Raw genomic sequence first — 19787 nt, 5'->3', positions numbered from 1 at the left:
CCTATCCTGTGCGCCCAGACCACTACCCAGGGGCCCATCCCTACACCTCTGCCATGTCAGGTAACCCTCACCCCATCGCCTGGCTCCCCCAAACTGAGTCTGCAAGGGGCCTGGCTCCCTCTGTTCTGTAAAAACTCCCTGATGGGCCGGCTGCCCCCTGCCTGAATCCAGAAGGGGCCAACTCCTGCACAAAAGCCCTCCACCTCACTGATTCAACACACAGGCAGACAGCCGTTTAATTCTATCAGGGCTCAAGAACTGCATCCTCAGAGTCCAACACAAAACCTGGCACACAGTAGCTGCTCAATAAATATGTGTGAAATGAATGAACCACAGCGATGCTCTGGTTTCTTCCAAACACTTGGCCCAGCCAGCTCACCACCTGGCAAAAGGAGGCAAGGGTAAACTCACCTGGGAGGCAAGCACACCTTCCCTGGCAGGGGTCAGCCAGAAAGGCCAAGCCTTTGACCTGGGTGCCCTGGGGAGGTAGGAGGATAAATGCCCCGTTCCTGGGGTAGCCACTTCCCAGCCAGCCGCAGCAGATCCCAGGAGGTGTTTCCCAGCCAGGCACCGGCTCGGCAACCTCTGTGGGCACACCACCTGCCCACAGCATTCTGCTCTGGCGTCCTGCTCTGTTTGGACAAGTTACCCTCACCAAGTGCTCAACAATGCTTTTACACACCCCAGGGCTCTTGTTGTGTTATGAAAACAAAACAAAGCACGCTAAGGAAAAGAGCCGGGGAAGGGAGGTGGATTGAGTGGGGAGCGAGCAAGCCACACACAAGTCTCTTTCTTTCTGGTTTCCATCCTAGAGAGGAGCGGGCTCCTTGTCTCATGCATGCAGAACACACAAGAGTGACATTGCCAGAGAGGGGACTTAGAAACCCAAAGACATGTATATGGAAACGGTGCTGACTCATCCAGTATAATACCACCTCCTTCCCACACGGCTGTGGGGCTGTGGCAAGCCCTGTTTCTGGGGGAAGCTTCTGAGTGACAGGTGGGCCACAGAGGCTCCCTCCCCTGGGGCAGAGCACAGTTACGGGCTAACTGCAGTCTAAGCTAGAACACAGCTGTGCCAGGGGTATGCTGAGGCCGTTTCCTCTCCGCTCCTCACTGGTGCCCTGGAAAGTTAAGAAACTCCTGGAGGGGGGAGGGAGTTCAGTAGTTTGAAAACAAAGACAGCCCTAAGTTCAAACCTGCAAAATGCCAGGCACCAGACATTAGGGGAAGGTAACACTGGGGTGAAAAGGCTAAGCACTCCAGTAAGTCCCTACCTACCCACCACCAAAAAACATATAATTTTTTTTTTTTTGCAAGTTAAAACTAAGCTAATGACGCTGGGTGGGGCTCAGTGTTGAGCGCTGCACAGCCAAACCAAAATTAGCTTCCAGCCAAGAACTGCTTGGCCTCACCATTTGGGGAAGGAAGCTGAAAAAGTCATGAAAGACTCTTTAGTAAACCGGGAAATAAGGCTGCAGTTAGGATTTCAACTGAAGGTGACCCTTCTGGTAAAATATTTTTTTAAATAATAAAAATAACATGAAGTTCTCAAACAGTCTCTTTCTTAAAGAAAATGGCCTAAAAGTTCTCGTGGGAGTGGAAGGGAAGAAGAAAAATAAAACAAAACCAGGGCTAGATTCCCCTCAGCCACTACCTTTCATGAACAACTTTTTTCTGGAGTTCTTCTCATAAAAGGAATGATGCAATTTCCTGTCTTGTCCCAATATTTCCTGTTAACTTACAAGGTGAAAGTTATCACCCTGTTTTAAACAACTGTCCCTCAACTCCATAGAAAGTTCCTTTTTCCATCCAGTGCCCCCTCCCTTTCACTAAATCTTCCTATCTTCAAAGAGAAATACTATCATTTTCTACAACTTTAAAAAAGGTTGGTTGAAAAAACCTGTTCTCTTGACAGGATACTGAGCCTCCAACTAGAGTTCCACAGGAACTCAAAAAGGGATCCAGATACCCAAAGAGACCAGAGAGAGAGGAGGGTAAGGGGCTGGGGGACGGCTGAGCCCATAAGCAAGCCAATGTGTTTAGGTGGTGTTGCTGTGCCCAAGTGCATGTTGCTTTCTTGGTGTGTTAACCACTAAATTGAGAACTGTGCCTCAGCAGTTAATAATATCTCCCTGCTGAAAATAGCCAGGAGAGGAAGCCTCTCTGTGACAGTAGGCACGCAGCCAGCCTCTGGGCCAGCCATTCAATACTGAGTGGGAAAGATGGTACCGCCAGCGGTGACCTCCCAGCGGCTGCTCTGTACAGTATCCTCTCACAAGGCTCCTGCACAGGCAGGACTCCCGGGTGAGTTCACACACTGCCTCTGCAGGCCTATAACCAGAAAGGACTACACATCTGCCAGGGCCGCAGGGGCAGCCCAAGGGTCAACATCACCCAGCAGGGAGTCAGGTGGACCCCAGACTTTGGGAAGCATCCCCTGCCATGACTCTAGTTGACTACCATCATGGGGTGGCAGGGGTCTTCAGGAGCAAGCCATGCACGCCAAGGGAAAAAACAGCATCTGGGCAGAGTATGAACAAGCACTCACTTCCCCTGACAAAAAGGTGAGGCTTGGAATGGGGGAACTTTCCTCCCTCTTGTTTCTGCAGCCCGCATGGAAAAGAAAAGGTCAAAAAAAAAAAAAAAAAACAAAGACCAAGATGGGCCTGCTCCTTCAGGTAAAACAAGACAGAGACAGGCTCCAGCCTGTGCCCCAGCCCATCAGATGTGCCCCCAGGAGACCGCGGAGGCTCTTTGGAAACAGGTGTCCGCAATCAGTAGATCCCAGGCACCTGCCACAAAGTTGTCTGTCTGTTTTTCCTCTCCAGGGCCATGCTTCTTTATTGATTATCCAGATATTTGCATGTACTTAAAAGCTATCACAGGTCACTTTCTAAAAACTGTGGTGAGACACTCATGAAACTAACCATTTGTACATTACCATGTTCACACCGTACGTTCACACTGCTGTTGCAGCCATCACCACTATCTAGCTCCAAAGCATTTTCATTGCCCCAAAAGGACACCCCATACCACGGGGGTCCCCTTTCACAATGTTGTTCAAAACATCACAGCAAAATGGGAGAAGGTGCAGAGTTTATTATCTTCCCTCAAATGTGTCCACAATCAAACAAAAACCTCATTTAAGAAGAGGCTTGACGAGAAAGATGCTCAAATTCTTCACTAAGGGAACTTAGATGGAAGCTTAGGAGAACCCTGCACTGCTGCCAGAGAAACCACACAAGATCTGATCCAGCAGGAACACAGATCTCTCCATTCCCTACACGAGGGATCCCCAAACTTATCTGCACATTGCAATCACCCGGGCTTCAAAAAAATCCTGATGTGAGTCCCACTGACAGCGACTGTGATTTAGAAGGTCCCAAGTCATTCTAATGTGCAGGCAAGTCTGGGAAGCCCTGCCCTACACCTTTTCTTCTCCTGCCAGGTTAAGACAACTACTTGAAAGCTTCAAGGTCTAGACAAGTGAAGAAAAAGCAGCCTTGCAATCCTAGTATTATAAAGAGCACTATCATGGTGCAGTGACCTCAACAATGAAGCAAAGGAAGCCAAATTTATCATGAATCCTTTGGCATGTCCTCCTTCAGTGGCCCACCGGCTCGGAGCTTGCTCACAGAGGGGCCTATGTCTAGAGGTGCCACAGCCAGGCTCTGCTTAGAAAGGCCCTAGTTTGTGTGTAAGGGGGAGGGGGTTAGTGTACTGGTCTGTAGCCAAACGGAACCTGGCCTTCACCTGCCTCCACCCATGGCTGGCGGGCCTGTTGTGCTTCACCAGGGTGTGCAAGGCAGCAGCCCATCTAGTCTGGCCGGCAGAGCAGCCCAAATCTGCTCCAGAGGCTTCCAGTGCTGTCACCCTGCGTCTAACCCCTGCCTGACTGCCTCATTCTTTCCAGGACAAAACGGGTTTTATCAGCAAGCCTTTCTCCAGGTGAGTTCGTGACCTGGGGCATTGCAGAAGAGGCAGGCAGACACCCTCTGTCCCAGGCTGGTCCTCACCTAGGAGTGGGTGTGCGCCAGGTGAGCCGGCCCTAGCCCCAAGTCATGACGCTGGTGTTTACTGAGCTCATGGATCGTGTGCCTCGAGATGCAGACTGTCACTTCTCACAGTGGCCTTGGGGGTGGGGAGGGCAGAAGAAGGAGCTTGCTTGCGGTCACACGTGCTGGTCCTCCCCAGAGCCCGTGCTCTTAGCCACCTGGATGAACTGCCAGCTGGGCTGAGCTCAACCCCCTGGCAGGAGGGGCTTCAATGAAACCACAAGCTGCTGGTTCCCAGAGGAAGGACATATTAAACACTGCAACAGGCACCCAGGCCCAGACTCCCAGTTTGCTATCACCCATCCAAGCCAGACAATAAATAATTGGGCACATGCAGCCGAATGACTTTCCTTAAAACAGGATGGAGCAATCTTCCCTAAGCTGCTTGGTTTGAAGCCCAAATTGACTGTGGACTGAGCCAGAGCCGCACATTGAGGATATAGAGGTATTTTTGAAGGCTCCCCTCTGAGGCTAACACAGATGCCAGCCGGGATCAGAGAGGAGGGGAGAGACATTCCTGAAGTGGATGCTGGCTGAAGGACACGCCCATCACCCAGACCTGGGAACTAGAAGCCGAAACTCAATCTTCAGACCTCAGCAAAGGAGCTGGTCACCCGTGGTTTGGTAGGACGTCGCTTCAATAAGCACGCCTTTGCACAGCCAAGAGTCAGGGTTCTCTCAAGCCCCCAAAAGATACCTCAGGACTTAGGTCTCCACTGCCACCCACTTCCCTCCTTGAATTCTGAATAACTAACTACAAGTGGCTGCTAGCCTCCAAGCCCTGCCCAGCTGGCTCCAGACATATAAAGGAGGAGGTGGCGGATGGGTGTGCAGCTGAATAACCTAGAGCTCTCAAGGGAGGGGGTGGTCCTCCAACCCACCCAAACCAGGACAGCAGACGGACTAAATGAAAGCCCCCAAAAACCCCAGATGGAGTCTGCAAAAGAGACAACTTCCCCCAGGGCCCTGTTTCATGCCTTTCAAAAGACAGACATACCCAATCCAACAATTTCACCCCCTACCCCCATAAGCCCACATCCTCACTGAGAGGCTGCCCTGATGTCACTTGACCCTGTGTGCGAGGGACTCGTCCCCCCCCCACGCCTTTCCCCAAGCCTGCCGTAGGCATCTGTCTGTGAACGGGACAGTCTATCTGTATGTCTGCGTGCGCGCACACACACATAAGCACGTGCTCGCTCGCCCAGACAGAGCCATCCATCTGTCTCGGAGAGCCGGCTGTCAGAAATGCAAGCACAATCTCCTGGAACCGAGTGACTGCCTTCTAAAAACGTTTTCCCCTCTGAGGAAACGTGCAGGCATGGGGTGTGGCCTCGCAAGCCTGAGGAGGGGGCCCATCTCCATGCTGGAATTCCAGCCGCGCTCCTTGGTCGCCCACTCCCGGTCCTCCCTGCCCCCTTTCAAGGGGGCAGGAAAAGGACGGGCCAGCCCTGGAGTCACCCAGCATTTCTGGAGGGGCATTACTTTGAGCACGCCCCCACCCCCACCACAGAGGCACCACATTTTCACATTCGCCTTTTTTTCCCTTCCCTTCTTCCTTTGCCAAAAGAATCAAGATCTGGCTCTGCTGCCGACCTTCCTCCCACCCTAAAACTGAGCCCCATTCATGAAGGGCAGCTCTCAGCCAGGGCAGGACAGGAAGGAAATCAGCACACGGGGCCTGTGAAAGAGACACTCAGAGTGGTTATTTCTCGGGGCGGGGGGGGGGGGGACCCTGCAGACCTCTTCACTGCACCCCACCTTGAGGCTCCACTTGCCTTCCTCCCCACCCCCTTGGCAAAGCAGGCCTGGTTTCTACCCTCCTGCTCTGCTAACCCGGTCCCTATCCACAGCCCTGCCTCCTTCAGCCACCACAACAACCCTCTCTGGGGCCACTGGCCTCATCCTCTGCAAGGCAGGCACACCCAGCCTCCCCCACCCCCCATGGAAAGATCAACTTCTAAAAAGGAGGAGGTCTGGGCTTTCTCCATTCGCAAAACCCTTGGCCCTGGACCCAGGCCACTAAAATCCTCTTTCTGGGGCCATTCTTGCTACTCAGAATGTAGACCTAGATTGTCTCAGTGCCCATCCCCTCCCCTCCAAACATCCCCAACCCAGTGACATCTACCCAAACAGCCATTTCTACGACCTCCCCCTCACACACATTATTAATGCGTTGCTCCAACTCCGAACGGAAAGAAGAAAGAGCTCAAACTTTGAAGCCCTGGGAATTAGTAAATCAAGAGCTAAAATTCAAAACAAATGCTCTTTCATGTGGAGGCTCTAGGTTTTTTTTGTGTGTGTGTGTGTGTGTGTGTGTGTGTGTGTGTGCAGTTTTGTTAAACCATGCAATCCCTTCAGACATGCCACCCCTCCCTAGCAGCCCCCCTCATTAATCTAAATGGCTGCAATTACCTGTTAGGGGAGGGCAATTAATAATTATTTTACCCCAGTTTCTTTCTAGAAAAGCTTTTGGGAACGGAAAGCCCACCCATCTCAGAAAGGGCTGGGTGGGTCCCACTGTTTAGCACTTGCAGACGGTAAGGAGGCGCTGGTTCAGCCAGTTCGTCATTTCCTCCAGCAGAGGAGACAGACAAGATGTTATCAATAAAACAAACCTTCCGAAAAGCACCCTTTCAAAAGCTACCACTTCCCTTGCTTATTTCATGTGGTTCAGAGGGGCCGGGGCTCCTCCCAGCACATCCAGAATTTAAAAGATACAACCATCTAACAACACCCCGAGTGTGCCATCCTGCTCAGATCCTTTCCTCTCCTTGGCCTTCTTTCTTTCAGGAACGTATTCAGCCTTACAAAACAGAGAAGACCCGATTCATAGGGTATTGCACTCCTTAACAGGTCTACCCCTAGTCCGGCTGCCCCCTCCCTGGGTCCCTTTTTTTCCTGCTCAATTCTCACTAGAAGCTTTAAGTAAACAATACCCTCTCTCTCTCAGATAACAGAGTATATATTGCACCGAAATAAAAACAAACAAGGGTCTCCCTAAAGACATCCTCAGCAAGCTCAGTTCCTGGAAAGGAGTGCCCGGGAGAAACCCGTCCCAAATGAATGGAGCCCAGCTTTGACGAGTGAGTCAAAGAGGTCACCTCGCAAAAGAGGGTGCACCACAGTCCCCCAACAACGCACTGATAGTTCCCATCTGCGCTGCCATGATTCCACACCAATGTCCAAAGTCAAGAAATGCCAAACACCCAGAACGCTGCAGGAATTTTTCTGTTTTTTAAGGTTACTTCCCCTCTTGCTTCAGCCAGTTCTTAGAAAATCCAGTGATGACATACTGTGGGGTTGGGAAACACAGGTGGAAATGGGCATCTTTCGAAAAAATGAAAATGCCTCCCACTTCCACTGCCAAAGAGTTTCTCTAAGTTTCTCATCATCCTCTAATGTCCCCGCAGGGGCAAGGATGGTCTGGCTTACCCACTTCACCTCATCCAATCCCATAATCCTCCTGAGGAACACTGGCATTCCAGACCCTCACTCACGTCTGTGAGCCCTGAGGATAACCCAACCCTCCTGGCTAACCGCAGTGTCACCTTAGTCCCCAAACAGGCGCTCCTGAGTCCCGCAGCTTAAGACATGCAGGGAAGCTGAAAGGCCATCTACTCTGAACCCATATCCTACCCTTAGGATCTGTCTTCAACAAATTCTCAAAAGACGGATCTAGTCCCTTCAAGACACCATACCCACAGATGGCAAGAGCAAAAGAGAGTTTAAACTTACAGGCTGATGACACCAAAGTCACCAAGTGGAAGCCCCTCAAGCCAGGAGCTTCTCAAAAAACAACCACAAAGTACCGCACAGAACACAAGTAGTCCCCAATTGGCCCCCAGGCCCCCATCTGTGGGACAGGTCCCCACTGTCCTCACATGGAAGGCACTGAAGGACACCATCAAGTCACCAAGGATCCACCCAATATAACACATGCAACAATGAAGACGAATTCCAGACCGGCTGAGGTGGCAGGAGCCACCTCCATTCTGCCAACCTCCCATGATTTCAAGACAGCTTGGAATTGCCAAGAAAATAAGACAAAGCATCTTACCTGAAAGCCCCCCAGGGGCCAGATAATTCGTTCCCCCTGTTTCAGCGGAGGAAGGCACAGCATCTGGACAATCTGCTGCGGATCCAAAAAGGAGAGACGGATAAATATGCAAATAAATAAATCAAAACACCAAGATTAATTTTTAAGCACATTCTAAGCAGCATTAAAGGAGACCACACATTCCAGGCGGCTGACTCGCCGCCACGATGCTGATTAATGGTCTGCTCAGGCTTCGCTGCCCATCATAAGACAGACCACAGCACCTTGTCACCCGTCTGGGCTCTGGGCAGGCAGTTAATCATTAGTCAAGTCAGGCTCAATCACAGACTGGCTGGAATGTCTCTTTTATTACAAGTTCCCCATTGAGGAAATCAGGTAGTTCCCAAGGTCAAAGCAGGTTTAGGTACTACTTTCTCAAGCCTGGCTGCTATGTCTCCCCCACATCTTTTCCAGAGAAAATCAAGGGCAAAGCCTGGCTGAACCCAGAGGCCTCTCTGTCAGTCCCACGGGTAACGTCTCGCTCTTCTTTGTGAAGACCGACTTTCCAGTTCTTTAGGAGTTTCTTAAGACTGACAAGTACAGGAAAGTATTGAAATCTCAAGTGTAACTCAATGAATTTTTGGTTTTGGTATACACCTATGTAAGGAGCCCTGGTGGTACAATGGTTAAGTGCTTAGCTGATAACTGAAAGGTCAGTGGCTCGAACCCACCAGCCGATCCATAAGAAAAAAGACCTGGTGATCTGCTCCAATAAAGAGTACAGCCTAGGAAACCCTATTGTGCAGTTCTACTCTGTCATATAGGGTTGCTAAGAGCTGGAATCAACTCAACGGCATGCAGCATATACCTATGTACGGTTCCTGGGTGGGGCAAAAGGTTTGCACTCAACTACTAACCTAAAGGTTTGCAGTTCAAACCTACCCAGGTGCACCACAGAAGAAAGGCCTGGAGATCTGCTTCCACAAAGAGTACAGCCAAGAAAATCCTATAGAGCAGTTTTATTCTAACATATAGAGCAGTCACCAGAAGTTGGAAATCAAGTTGACAGCAATACATATACACACACCTGCGTGACCACCACCAGAATCACGACAGAGAACATCTCAGCAAGGCTCCAAGCCTAGTGGACAGTGTTCTACGTCCTCCAAGGCCTCATCCAAACCTCCAAGCCTTTCCAGACGACCCCAGATCTGCAAGGATCCCTGCCCTCTGTTCCTATAAAATCTTTCTGGCACCAGAACTTGGAGTTTTCTTCTCCTGTCTTTATTGATCGATGTATTTATTCAGTTCCTATGTGCCCTAACTACACCATAAACTTCTCTACAACTTCCTGTCACCCTCAGGTACTCAACGCAGTAACCTAAATATCAATGCAGGTAATTCCAATTCCAGCCGAGAAACAGATTTTACACCTCCCTCCAAACAATTTAAAGAAAAAATGATGCCCGTGAACTACAACTAAGTAGTCCCACAAAACAAAAATACACAAAACCCCGTTAACTTATCATTCACTACTACCAATGCCAAATTTCCTGAAGTCCATACAGAAATTCTGGTTCAGGAAAGGTGTGCCCCAGCTCCACAGCAAACACGCCAGGATGTTTCATGTAACTTAAGTACAGCAAAGTACTCAAATCTCAAATTCGACGGAATCCAGTCATACAGCATCCAGTCCTCCCACCCCAGGCCACTAGCAGGATGTCTCTGAAGTGTGTATTACCAGTTTCTACTTGAAACAACTTGGCCAAACTGGCAAACATGGAAGCCAAAGCAAGGACCAGCCCTGAAGCAAGTAGCCCATGGGTGCCCTGTGGTGGCAGCAGCTGCCTCCATTTCCTGATAAAGCGAGGGTGGTGGGGCTCTAAGCTGGCCTACAGAAAGCCCCAAACCACCCCTGGGCTACTGCTGCCGCCCCTTAACCCTGAGATTCTCTCTGGAATCCAGGGCTCCTCCCTCTCCAGCATTCTCTCCCAGGCTGGAAGAGTAACTTTTCGAGAACTCTCCTGAACAGTATCAGGGAGGAAGAGGGGGAGATGGCGGAGTGGTGGCGGCAGGCAAGGGGGAGAGAGAGGACTGTGTGTGTAATCTCACTTTATCAGGGTAAAGTATAATTCCTAACAGGAATATACAGTTTTACAGGATACACTTAATCAAATGGAAAACAATAGGGGGAGGCAGGAAATGGAGTTACTTGCTAAATGGTGTATACCCTACACTTTCTAAACTACTTTGATGGCCTTCGCCGTGTGCTAGAGATAGGCTTCTCAACCTTGTCCTCCACCCACCCCCAAAAAGGAAGACACCCCCGTATTAAATGTGATGACTTATCCACAGCCACGCCCCATCGAGCTCTGGCTGGCGGAATCCCAGGAACAAGGTGTGTTTCAAAGGAAAAGCCCGGCATCTCCAGGCAGAGCAGGGACCACATCCAGAGTGTCAGCCGTCTCAGATCAAAGGTAAGCCAGCTCTGCACTGGCAACCACAAGCGTTTTTATGAAATGGTACTCTGCCCTTCTACAGCGCCTTTGATCTCCGGAGGGATTTACAAACATTAATTAGGCCTCCCTACCACCCTTGTGAAGTAGCAAAATATACCTGTTCAACATGCATCCAGGTAAACTGAGGCATCGCTGACTAGCCCAAGGGGCCACCCAGTGAGTTGGGTTGCACCCCTGGGAGCTCCTATCCCACGGCTCTTCCTCTCCAGTCAGGCCAGAGTCCCAACCCTCTTCCTTGGAGGCGTCTAGACTGAGACAGCCTTCAGCATCCAAACTGGCCTCAAGCTACCGCCAGGCTTGTAAAGGTCAATGGGGCCAGGTCTCCATCCCTCACCCATAAAAAGACTCCGCGAAGACAGATGTCCAAAGTCAGGGTCTCAACTTCTGCCTGTGTCTCCCACTCCCCAAAGCCCAGGCTGGCAGACACACAGAAACTCTAGCCATTCCTGGCTCTCTTCCGCCACCATTGCCGAACATTGTGAAGTGCTAGGTTCTACGGGAGAAAAAAAGGTGTTCCCTTCTCCTAGCAGCTCCATCCAAACCAAAGCCAAACTCCATTGCTGCGGAGTCAATTGTGACTCATGGCGACCCCGTGTGTTACAGAGTAGAACCGCTCCATGGGGTTTTCTTGGCTGTAGTCTTTACAGAAGCCAGGCCTTTCTTCCATGACGCCACTGGCTGGGTGGGAACTGCCAACCTTTAGGCTGATAGTCAAGTGCAAACTGCGCCACTCAGGAATCTAAGCAGCTCCAGCAAAATCCTCAAAACCCAAGCTGGAGGAGCAACCAAGAAATGAACTGTTGAGAACAAGTACAAGGTGAGGGAGTCAGGAGTCCCACTGAGCTTCTCTAACTAAGAGAATGTTTGCAGGAGAGCCAGGATACTCCTATTGAGTTAGCTGTAAGCTTCCTAAGTACTGTCTGGGACACAGGAGCCACACCACCATCAACAACAGATCCCAAGTGCCCCAGCTCTGCCATAAATAGTTCACACAACACACAACTCAATGAACTCTAGTTACAGAAAAGCAATCCACTGGATGAGAATCATCAGATTTTAGGGTGAGCACATCACCCTGGCTGCAGATGAATGAATGAACCAATGAATGAATGTGTACATCACTGAATCTAACCCATCCATCACCTGGATTTAAAACAAGGCCTGAAAAAGTTAACTGAGTGGCCTGAATTAAAACAGGGCCAGACTCCTCAACGAAACTTTGGAGACTCTTCTGTCAATGGCCACTGGCCACCTGGCTGCCTTGTCCAACAACGTCCCCATGCCCTTTTCAAGCCTTTCAGACATTCAGAGCTAGACACAGTAGGCAGAGTCCACACAGCAATTCCCACCCGCAGCTTCCCATGCCACAAACTGAGACCTATTGTTGAATGGCATGTTCTTATCCCTTATGGAATGGAGTTCCTGAGTCATAGTCAAAAGGCACAGCCACCTTGCCCTTAGATTCAGTTGTGTCTAACACTCCTTCCCAGAAGATCCTGCTGGTCTTGGTCCACCGAGGACCCAGGTGTACAAAGGCCAGGCCCTCAAGTGGCTTAACCCTAGCAAAATGGGGCTGCCTGCCTTTAGCCTTCCAGTTCCTCCACAGGCTGTGGGGTACCAGGCCCAAGCCTGCTTCTCATGGTCTCTTCCCAAGAAACTTCACAAAAGGATTCCCTTAGTTGTACAACTGGTTAAGAGTTTAATACATGTCCACTGAAAAGCCTTATGCCTGGTTCTCACCCCAAGACCAAAAATTCAACCTAGGGCTTAGAAACTTAAGAATGTAAGGGCTGATCTAAATTCCTAAGCCAAAAACTCTTCCATATACAAGGTGGGGGTGAACACCTGAGGCAACACCCCATCTGTGGGTCTAGCCTCAGTGCTCCTAGCCTCAATGCCATCGAAACCATCCCTGAACTTCCAGACCTGTCCCAGGGCTCCACTAGCCCCAGATCTGCCTCAGACAGCCCTAGACCTGTCCCGGAGCCCCTCCACCCCTACTCTTGTCCCCAGGCCTCCGCCAGTCCCAGACTTGGCCACTTTCCAATGCAACAGGACGCACTCTGCACTCTTTCACGGGGGCTTTGTCTGTTACCCTCTCCTGTTCTTACATAACAGAGTCTTTTTTCATTCCTTTTTTTGTTTTGTTGTAAACAAAACGTTTTGGGTGAGTAACCAGCTGTTTGAGTTTCCGATTAGCAGGTTAATCACTTCCTATTGGCTGATCTGGGGGATTTTTCTCCCCCTTGGAAATGGCACATTCCCTTCTTTGTGCCTTCTCTGTTTACACACATTTTGCTACCTAATGTCAACACTTGCTAATGAATAAATATATCACTCCACTCTCTGAAAATGAGGTCCTGGCCTGGCAGAATGACTGCTTAAATCCTGCTAATAGATTTAGCCCAGTATCTGTCTTTACAGGAAACCCAAGAGAATGTGGCCCTTCTTGTCTATGGACTGAGGAGGTTGCTGGGAACACAATCTTTACCTCCAGGGCCAAGATGACTGTTCTATTTCTTGCTCTCTTAAGGAAAACCTGCAAATTTGCATATGGAAGGAAAAACAAACAAACAAAAAAAAGGGCAGAGATGGACCCTTTGAGGACTAACCTCACGAAAAACTCTTGAGTCTTATTTAAACCAAAAAGCCTAGTCAAGTCACACTCTTTGGGAAAACAGAGCTTGGTAATTTCTGTTAGCGTTTGTTCCCCATACAGAGAGCTGGTTATCTCCCTCATTAATGACCATTTATCTGGTGTTTTGTAAATCGAAAGCAAAATATCACGTTTTGCAGGCCACTTATTAGACAGGCAGGGGAGCAAGCAGCAACGCCTTCCCAACTTGAGGGAGCCGGTGAGTCCTGGGAGGGCTGGCTGCAGAGTATGGGCTTCGCGTACACCATTCATTAAAGTATTTAATTTATGACAACGCCCCAGCAAAACTTTTAATTAGTGGGGGGAAAGGCCCAACAGCCAAAACTCAGGAGGCGGAAGAACTTGTAGAATTCCAGAAGCTAAATGGTGCCCAACCCTTCACTTCTCCCAGAACCTTGGCAAAAATAAAAATGTCGCCACCAGCTTTACCACCCTTAGGCATCAGTAGATAGGCACACAGACAAAAGTTACAATCCTTACTATCAGTAAATGAATTTCACAGGACAAGAAGGGGCTCCTAGAAACTGGGGTTCCTCCCTGTCGTCATCCGCACATCTCAGTTTTGCTGACCCTCTTCCCCCTCCCACTGTTAAATCCACCCGGTGAGCCCCTGTGCTGCCAGCCAGAAGCTGAATGCAGACAACCACAACAGAGCTGGTGCCAGTCTCAACTGGGCTTCTGCCCTGGCCCAGGGCGATTCAGTTACAAAGCAAAAGGCATGCAGAGCTATGCTAAAAACTTTTATGGCCCCAACCAAGAATTCTGAGAAACCCCTGGAGAACGCTGACTTGGAGGTGACTAGAAGGGTGAGGGAAACCAATAAGGGTGCTATGGCCTTTACTTCTTAAACTTTCTAAAACCTTTCTCCAAAGTCTTTGCTTCCATCCAATTAGCCATTCTTCCCACTGCCTCTCCTGGCGCTCATAAAGCAGTCTCCAAATTTTCCCATCAACCTGTCCTATTTGGCTCCCAAGACCCTTATGCGTGGATCAAGGCTTCCACGTGCTAAGGCCACGCCAATTTCGGTGATGGAGTGCAAACACGTAAAAAAGGAACACAATGTAAAGCTCATCTAGGAAATACCTCCGTAAAAAAAAAAAAAAAAAAAAATCCAGTCACAACAAAAACTGAGAAAAATCCACCAAATTTCCAAAAGATGAAACCTATATAACCAGCTTGCCATAACCCATCCCTCTCTCGTCCACTGCCTAGAAAGAAAACCCGAGTCCTAGAAGCTCCGAATCTAACTTCAGAAAGGAAGGGTATTTTTAAAAGCATCTACTCACCAGTTGGTTTGAGAAAATCCATCGGGTATCTGGAGTAAGGAGGAGGGGGAGACTCTGGAATTTAAAAAGTAAGAGAAAATAAAGGCCGCGCCATGAGAAAGAGAGATAGAAACTTATGATAACAGAGGCATTCTTTGAGCCCAACTGTTTGTCTTAGCTGTGGGGGTTGGAGGCAGGGCCGCGAGGCGGTGATTGCCTTGATATTTAGCTGTCAGATAAACAAAAGAGGCCGCCTGGCGCCAGCCCCGGCGCTCCGCTCCTCCACGTCTGCGGCCGTCGCCGCCGCGTTCGGCCAGCCCGGCTGGAAATCACCGGCTTGGCCGCGGCTTAACGGGGTATCGCACTGCACAGTTCAAGGGCGGGGGGCGACAAGGCACCCTCCGAGCACCCCCCCACCCCCGGGCGCAATTTCCCTCCGCCCCCGCCGCCGGGCTCCCCTGGCCCAGCCCACCCGGGAGGCGCGCCCCAAAAGTATTCTAGTGAACTCGAGCGGGAGGGAGTCTGGAGGCGCTGGGCTCTGATGACCTAGGGTGTACCACGGCCCACCCCGGGCACAGACGTGAAGGAAGGAGTGGAGGTGGCTGAGAGGATAAAGGGACGGAGGCTCCGGGTCTCAGCCGCGCAGCCCAGGCCCCAGCGCTGAAAGGGGCAGCAGCAACACCGAGGCGCTGGGGGCCAAGTTAATAGGCATTCTATGCTTTTCTGTTCTGGAAAAAGTAGGGAGACCCAACTTCGCCTGACTGTTTTTGTTTCACTCCCGTGCTGGCAGAGTTGGGGGGGATTATCAAGTTCGGCCTCCCATCCTAACCGTCTTTGACCCCGAGCCCCAAAGCTGAGCGCCCACGGCAGAATCGGGGCCACTTGTGCCCGTCGTGACTCTCCTTGTTTACTAAGAGAGAAAAGACTTTGCAGCCTTTACAACTCCTTGCTTCTCCCAGCCTTCCTTGGCGGGCTTGGACCGAGGCCAACTCGGCCACACACCTCAACGCCTTTCCGGGTGCGGGATAGGGGTGAACCCCCCCACCCCCACCTTTTCTCTGCATCCCCTTACTGATGCGGAAATGAGGGTGCCTAATTTCTACCCGCAGGTCTGTGCAGCGTGTGCACGAACAATGCCACAGCCTCCCTCGGGGCAACAGATAAGAACCTGGAAGGGAAGCCCCAGGGAATGTCCCTGTCCCTTCTCTGCCTTTTCCCAAGTCTCCTCCCAGAAGGGGATGCACACTTCCCCCTGGAGAGGTGGCTGCAAAAACACACAGCGCACTGGGGCTTTTATTCAACCATCTGAGCGCGGGGGTTGAAGAGGGTGGTCGCAGAACTTCTTACCTAGTTCGCAGAGTCGGCTAAGGTGATGGGGGTTGCAGCACACCAGCTCAGGGTTGATTTTCCCGTAAGATTCACAGCAACACAGCCTCTTGACTTCCGAGGAATGCCTGAGATCCGGCCACCTGAACACTTTGCACAGCAGGAGGGGGAGCGAGTAAGCCGAGGGCGGCTGCGCGGGCTGCGCGCCGGCGGGCGCCCCCGGGCCCAGTCTGCAGTCAAGGCGGCCGGGAAGCAGGAGGCACGCGGTGCGGGTCCCGCCGCGGGACTCCACGGCCTGGAGCAGCAGCTCCAGCTGCCGCTCCTTCAGTTTCTTCAGCACCGAGTGCGTGAGCGCCTTCAAATCCGCCTCGGCGCCCCCGGCTGCGCCGGCGCCCGCGGTTGGGGGATGGGGATGGTGGTGACCTTTGGCACCTCTGACTGCCTTGCCCATGCAGCAGCCAGCCCTGCCCGCGCCGCCGCCGCCGGCCCCATGCGCCCGGGCGTCCGTCGCCCCTTCCCCCCTCGGCTCTCCTCCTCCGCCGCCTCCCCCCGCGCCCTCCTCCTCGTCCTCGCCGCCGGGCGCACGGCTCCTCCAGAGACGCCGGACGAGCGCAGATCGTTTGGTCCTGAACATGCGGGGCGAGGAAGCGAGGAGAAACGTCGTTTGCCGGCTAAGGAGCGAACATGACCTCCGCACACCATGAAGAAGTCGGGCGCCGAGTTGGGGCAGCAGGCGCAGGCGACAGCAGCAGCAGCAGGGGCCCGGGCAGGAGCGGCGGCGGCCCGAGGGGCGCTCCGTGGCATGCGCCAGTCTCCCAGAGGCCGGGGCGCGCGCGGGGGCCCGGGGGCGCCCGCCGGAGCTCGGGGGCCTGCGCTCCGGCTGCCCCACCCCGCGCGGCCCGCGCCCTGCGCGGCTCTCGGGCCCCGGCGCGCCCCGGAGGAAAGCTGCCGCCGCTTCCCTGGGGGCGACCAAGCCTGCCCCCGTCGGCGCCTCCCCAAATAGAGGCCCCCCCGCAGCGGCTCCCGAGTGTCGGGCTCGCCAGCCTCGGCTTTCTACATAGAAGATCCGCGGGGGCAAAAAACGAAAGGCGTTCGGCCGGGCTGTTGGAGGGAGGAGAAAGCCTCTTTCCCCCTTGCTAAGCAACTTAATTTGGGGGTGGGGAGAAGCAAGCAATTAAAAAAAAAAAAGCAGGCACGGGATTTATTTTTTTCCTCTATATCCTTAGTAACCGGATCTCCTCGAATTCCGTGCACACGAAGACTCAGGGGAGGGGCCGAGTGGACTTCACCCCGCATGAAATAAGAAGGCTCTCTCAAAAGCTAAGAATGTAATATGCAAAACCAAAAATGAAAAACACAACCTCCTCGCACCCCGGAGGTCTCCGGCTGGAACTGGGATAGAAAAAAAAATGTTTACAAAGTAGAACAAGATGTTTGAGGGGTGGAAAACCGTATCCACGAGTTACATCCCCCCTTCTTTCCTTGCACAGCCCCGCTGGTCTTCCTCTCCTTATCTTCTGCCAAAAAAAAAAAATCGTGTATTTTTTAATCCACAGAAAGCTTTGGCTCGGTGGCTCCAATCCTCCGCATCTGGGTATTCGAGGGGAGTCTGGTCTTGCCTCCTGCGCTCCCGGGGGCCCTAGGCGGGACTTCCTCGGGCTGGCGGGGGCGCAGGGGAGAAGATGCTGCGGCCGCGGCGGCTGCGCCTGGCGGAGCTGACAGCGCGGGGGAGGGCGGCGCGGCGGCGGCGGCGGGCCCCCAGCGGGTCGGCGCGCTCTCGCCCTCCCGGGGCGCAAGCTGCTCGCTAATGCGGGGACCGCCGGCGCCCCCTCCCCTGGCCGCTGCTGTCCACCGAGCCTCCCCGCATGGGCTGCTCGCCCCGACTCGGCGGCGGCAGGAGGCCCCGGTGTCCTCGCGCCGCCTCCTCCTCCGAGACTCTCCTCGTCGCTCCCCGGAGCCTCCTTGTCCCCCGTCCGCCCTCTCCTGGCTCTCGGGTCCTGCTGCCGCCGCCTGGGGTTCAAAGTGCCGCACTCCGGGGCTCCGCGGCCAGGCGCTCGGCGGCTTGGCGCCGGCGGGCTGGCTCCGTCTCGGGCAGCTCTCCCCGGCGCGGCGAGCACACCAAGCGCGGCGCCCTGCTGCCTCGGCTTGCTCGGCTCAGGGACAGGGTCCTCCGTGCGCCGAGCGAGCGAGCGAGTGTGCCCGGGGCTCGCCGCCTCCCGCAAGGCCTCCCGCCCCCGCCCCCTTCCTCCCCCTCCCTACCCGCCCCCAGCGCCGCCGCCGCCACCGCCTCCTCCCCGCCCCCCCGCCCCCCCTCCGGGCCTCTGCTCGGCTGGTTCCACTGCGCAGTGGCGCGCCCGGCTCCGGCCTCGTCACGTGGCCGTCTAGACACCCTGTCGCTTTAAAAAAAAAAAGCGATTGTGTTTCGCAAACAACAGATCGGGTTTCTAAAAGCTATTTCTCACCCCCCCCCCACCATTGCCACCCCCTCCCGGGTCTGAAGGGGGGGGTAGGGGGAGGGCGTGGGGCGCAGAGGCTCCCAGAATCGCCGGTGAGCCGGCTGAGCGGAGGACTGGAACCGCTGGGAGCAGAGGGGGCTTCGCCGGGAGTTTGGGAGCGGAGCTAGGCGGTCGGCGGCCCGACCTAGACCCGGACCCCGAGCCTCGCACTCGCTGTCCCGGCACTCCATTCATTCGTTTTGTTTAAAGGCCTGACGGTGGCTCCTTGGCCCCGCCGGAGGGAGGGAGGGGGAGGAGGAGAAGGCTGTCTCTGTTGAAAAGACATTTACACCGGACTGGACCCAGGCCCTGGGAGTGTGCGCTGGAGGGAACAGCCAGGCCGCCGAGGGCGGGAGGCGGCGCGAATGTGACCTCAGCGGCGGCCGCGCGCTCCCGCCCGCCGCTCCCGCTCCGGGCTCTGGTTTCTGGGACTGCCTGCAGAAGTGCGTCTAGCGCACAGCTCTGGAATGCATTTGGCCGGCTTATGCGCTGCGAGGGGCAGCAGCCCGGCGAGAAAGGAGGGAGCTGGGGGCTCGCCTGCCTGCCGCAGGCAGGTTTCCTCCAGGGCCCGGAAGACCTCCGCCGCCCGCCGCCAGCCTCCGGGCGCGGGGAGATTACCCTCTGAACAATCTGCCCGGTGCGTGCATATGCATACGGGGCCTACTTCGGCCCCTCCTCGTCCTCGGAGCTTTCAGGGTGCTTAGGGTCAGAGAGTCACTCCCTGACCCCAGGTTGGGGAGCAGCGTATACCCACCTGGCAGGTCATTACAGGCAAATGGGTAAGGAAAGCATTGGTAGAGAAAGAACAGGAGCGCTTTTGCAGCGTGAAAACCGGCGGTACTAAAGACGTAATGATTTAAATATATACGCATCAGTAGCGGTAAGGCTATTAGCTGGCATGGTGATTCTAATCTCACATTTTATTCAGTGAAATACGATTTTAAAAACTCATTTACAATTGTGAGATCAGTACAACAATGAAACTCGTTTAAAAAAAAAAAAAACCTTGCCGCCGAGTCGATTCCGACTCATAGCGACTCCTGTAGGACAGACTAGAACTACTCCATCGGCTATAGGGTTGCCGAGGAGCGGCTGGTGGATTGAACCGCAGACCTTTTGGTTAGCGCTGTAGCACGCCGCCCTAGTTCTCAAATCACTGCACCACCAGGGCCCCATGAAACTCCTACGGGGTTTTAAAGAATCTTTAGAAACGCTAAAACGCACTGTTTGATCTCTGCCGCTAAATGATACAGTTTTAAAAGGCACAGATGAATCTTGGACACCCCTACAGCTAAGGGCCCCTCCCCTCCAATGTCTGACAGGCGGTAGATGCTTACTAAATATTTAGGAATCAACACTTAGAGCTGGATAGGACTTCAAGAGGCATTTGGACCACTTTCCCCACACACACCCCCCAAAAAGCACCTTTGGA

General features: G+C 53.2%; 2 protein-coding genes across 3 annotated transcripts in view; one reads left to right on the top strand and one right to left on the bottom strand.

Moving 5' to 3' along the window:
• The window catches only part of SMAD7 (SMAD family member 7), a 30451-nt gene extending 13771 nt beyond the window's left edge, over positions 1-16680 (bottom strand). Inside the window, exons 1-3 of one of the 2 annotated variants that reach the window (XM_064294542.1) lie at positions 15882-16680; positions 14556-14609; positions 8116-8190 (exon numbers count right to left, since the gene is read on the bottom strand). In XM_064294542.1, coding sequence (XP_064150612.1) covers positions 8116-8190; positions 14556-14609; positions 15882-16494 — 742 coding nt within the window. In that variant the 5' untranslated portion in view covers positions 16495-16680. The remainder of the gene's footprint in view (positions 1-8115; positions 8191-14555; positions 14610-15881) is intronic. The other variant, XM_064294543.1, reaches the window with a different exon arrangement.
• Positions 16561-18980, top strand: LOC135232697 (skin secretory protein xP2-like). Its single transcript, XM_064293215.1, has 3 exons — positions 16561-16843; positions 17504-18233; positions 18797-18980. The coding sequence occupies exons 1-3, from the start codon at positions 16561-16563 to the stop codon at positions 18978-18980; spliced, it is 1197 nt and encodes a 398-aa protein (XP_064149285.1).
• Positions 18981-19787: the final 807 nt, after the last annotated feature.

The sequence above is a fragment of the Loxodonta africana genome, chromosome 11 (assembly GCF_030014295.1).
Source record: "Loxodonta africana isolate mLoxAfr1 chromosome 11, mLoxAfr1.hap2, whole genome shotgun sequence".
Lineage (NCBI taxonomy): Eukaryota > Metazoa > Chordata > Mammalia > Proboscidea > Elephantidae > Loxodonta > Loxodonta africana.
Note: the sequence above shows the minus strand (reverse complement) of the source record. Positions and strands in the feature narration are given on the sequence as shown.

Bases quoted from the DNA above. Each gene is read 5' to 3' on its own strand.
- LOC135232697 (XM_064293215.1), top strand. From the start codon at position 16,561: ATGAAGAAGTCGGGCGCCGAGTTGGGGCAGCAGGCGCAGGCGACAGCA. The intron at 16,844-17,503 runs GTCGGCGCCTCC...CGGGGGCCCTAG, and splicing joins GGGCGACCAAGCCTGCCCCC to GCGGGACTTCCTCGGGCTGG. The intron at 18,234-18,796 runs GTGGCCGTCTAG...GACTGCCTGCAG, and splicing joins CCCGGCTCCGGCCTCGTCAC to AAGTGCGTCTAGCGCACAGC.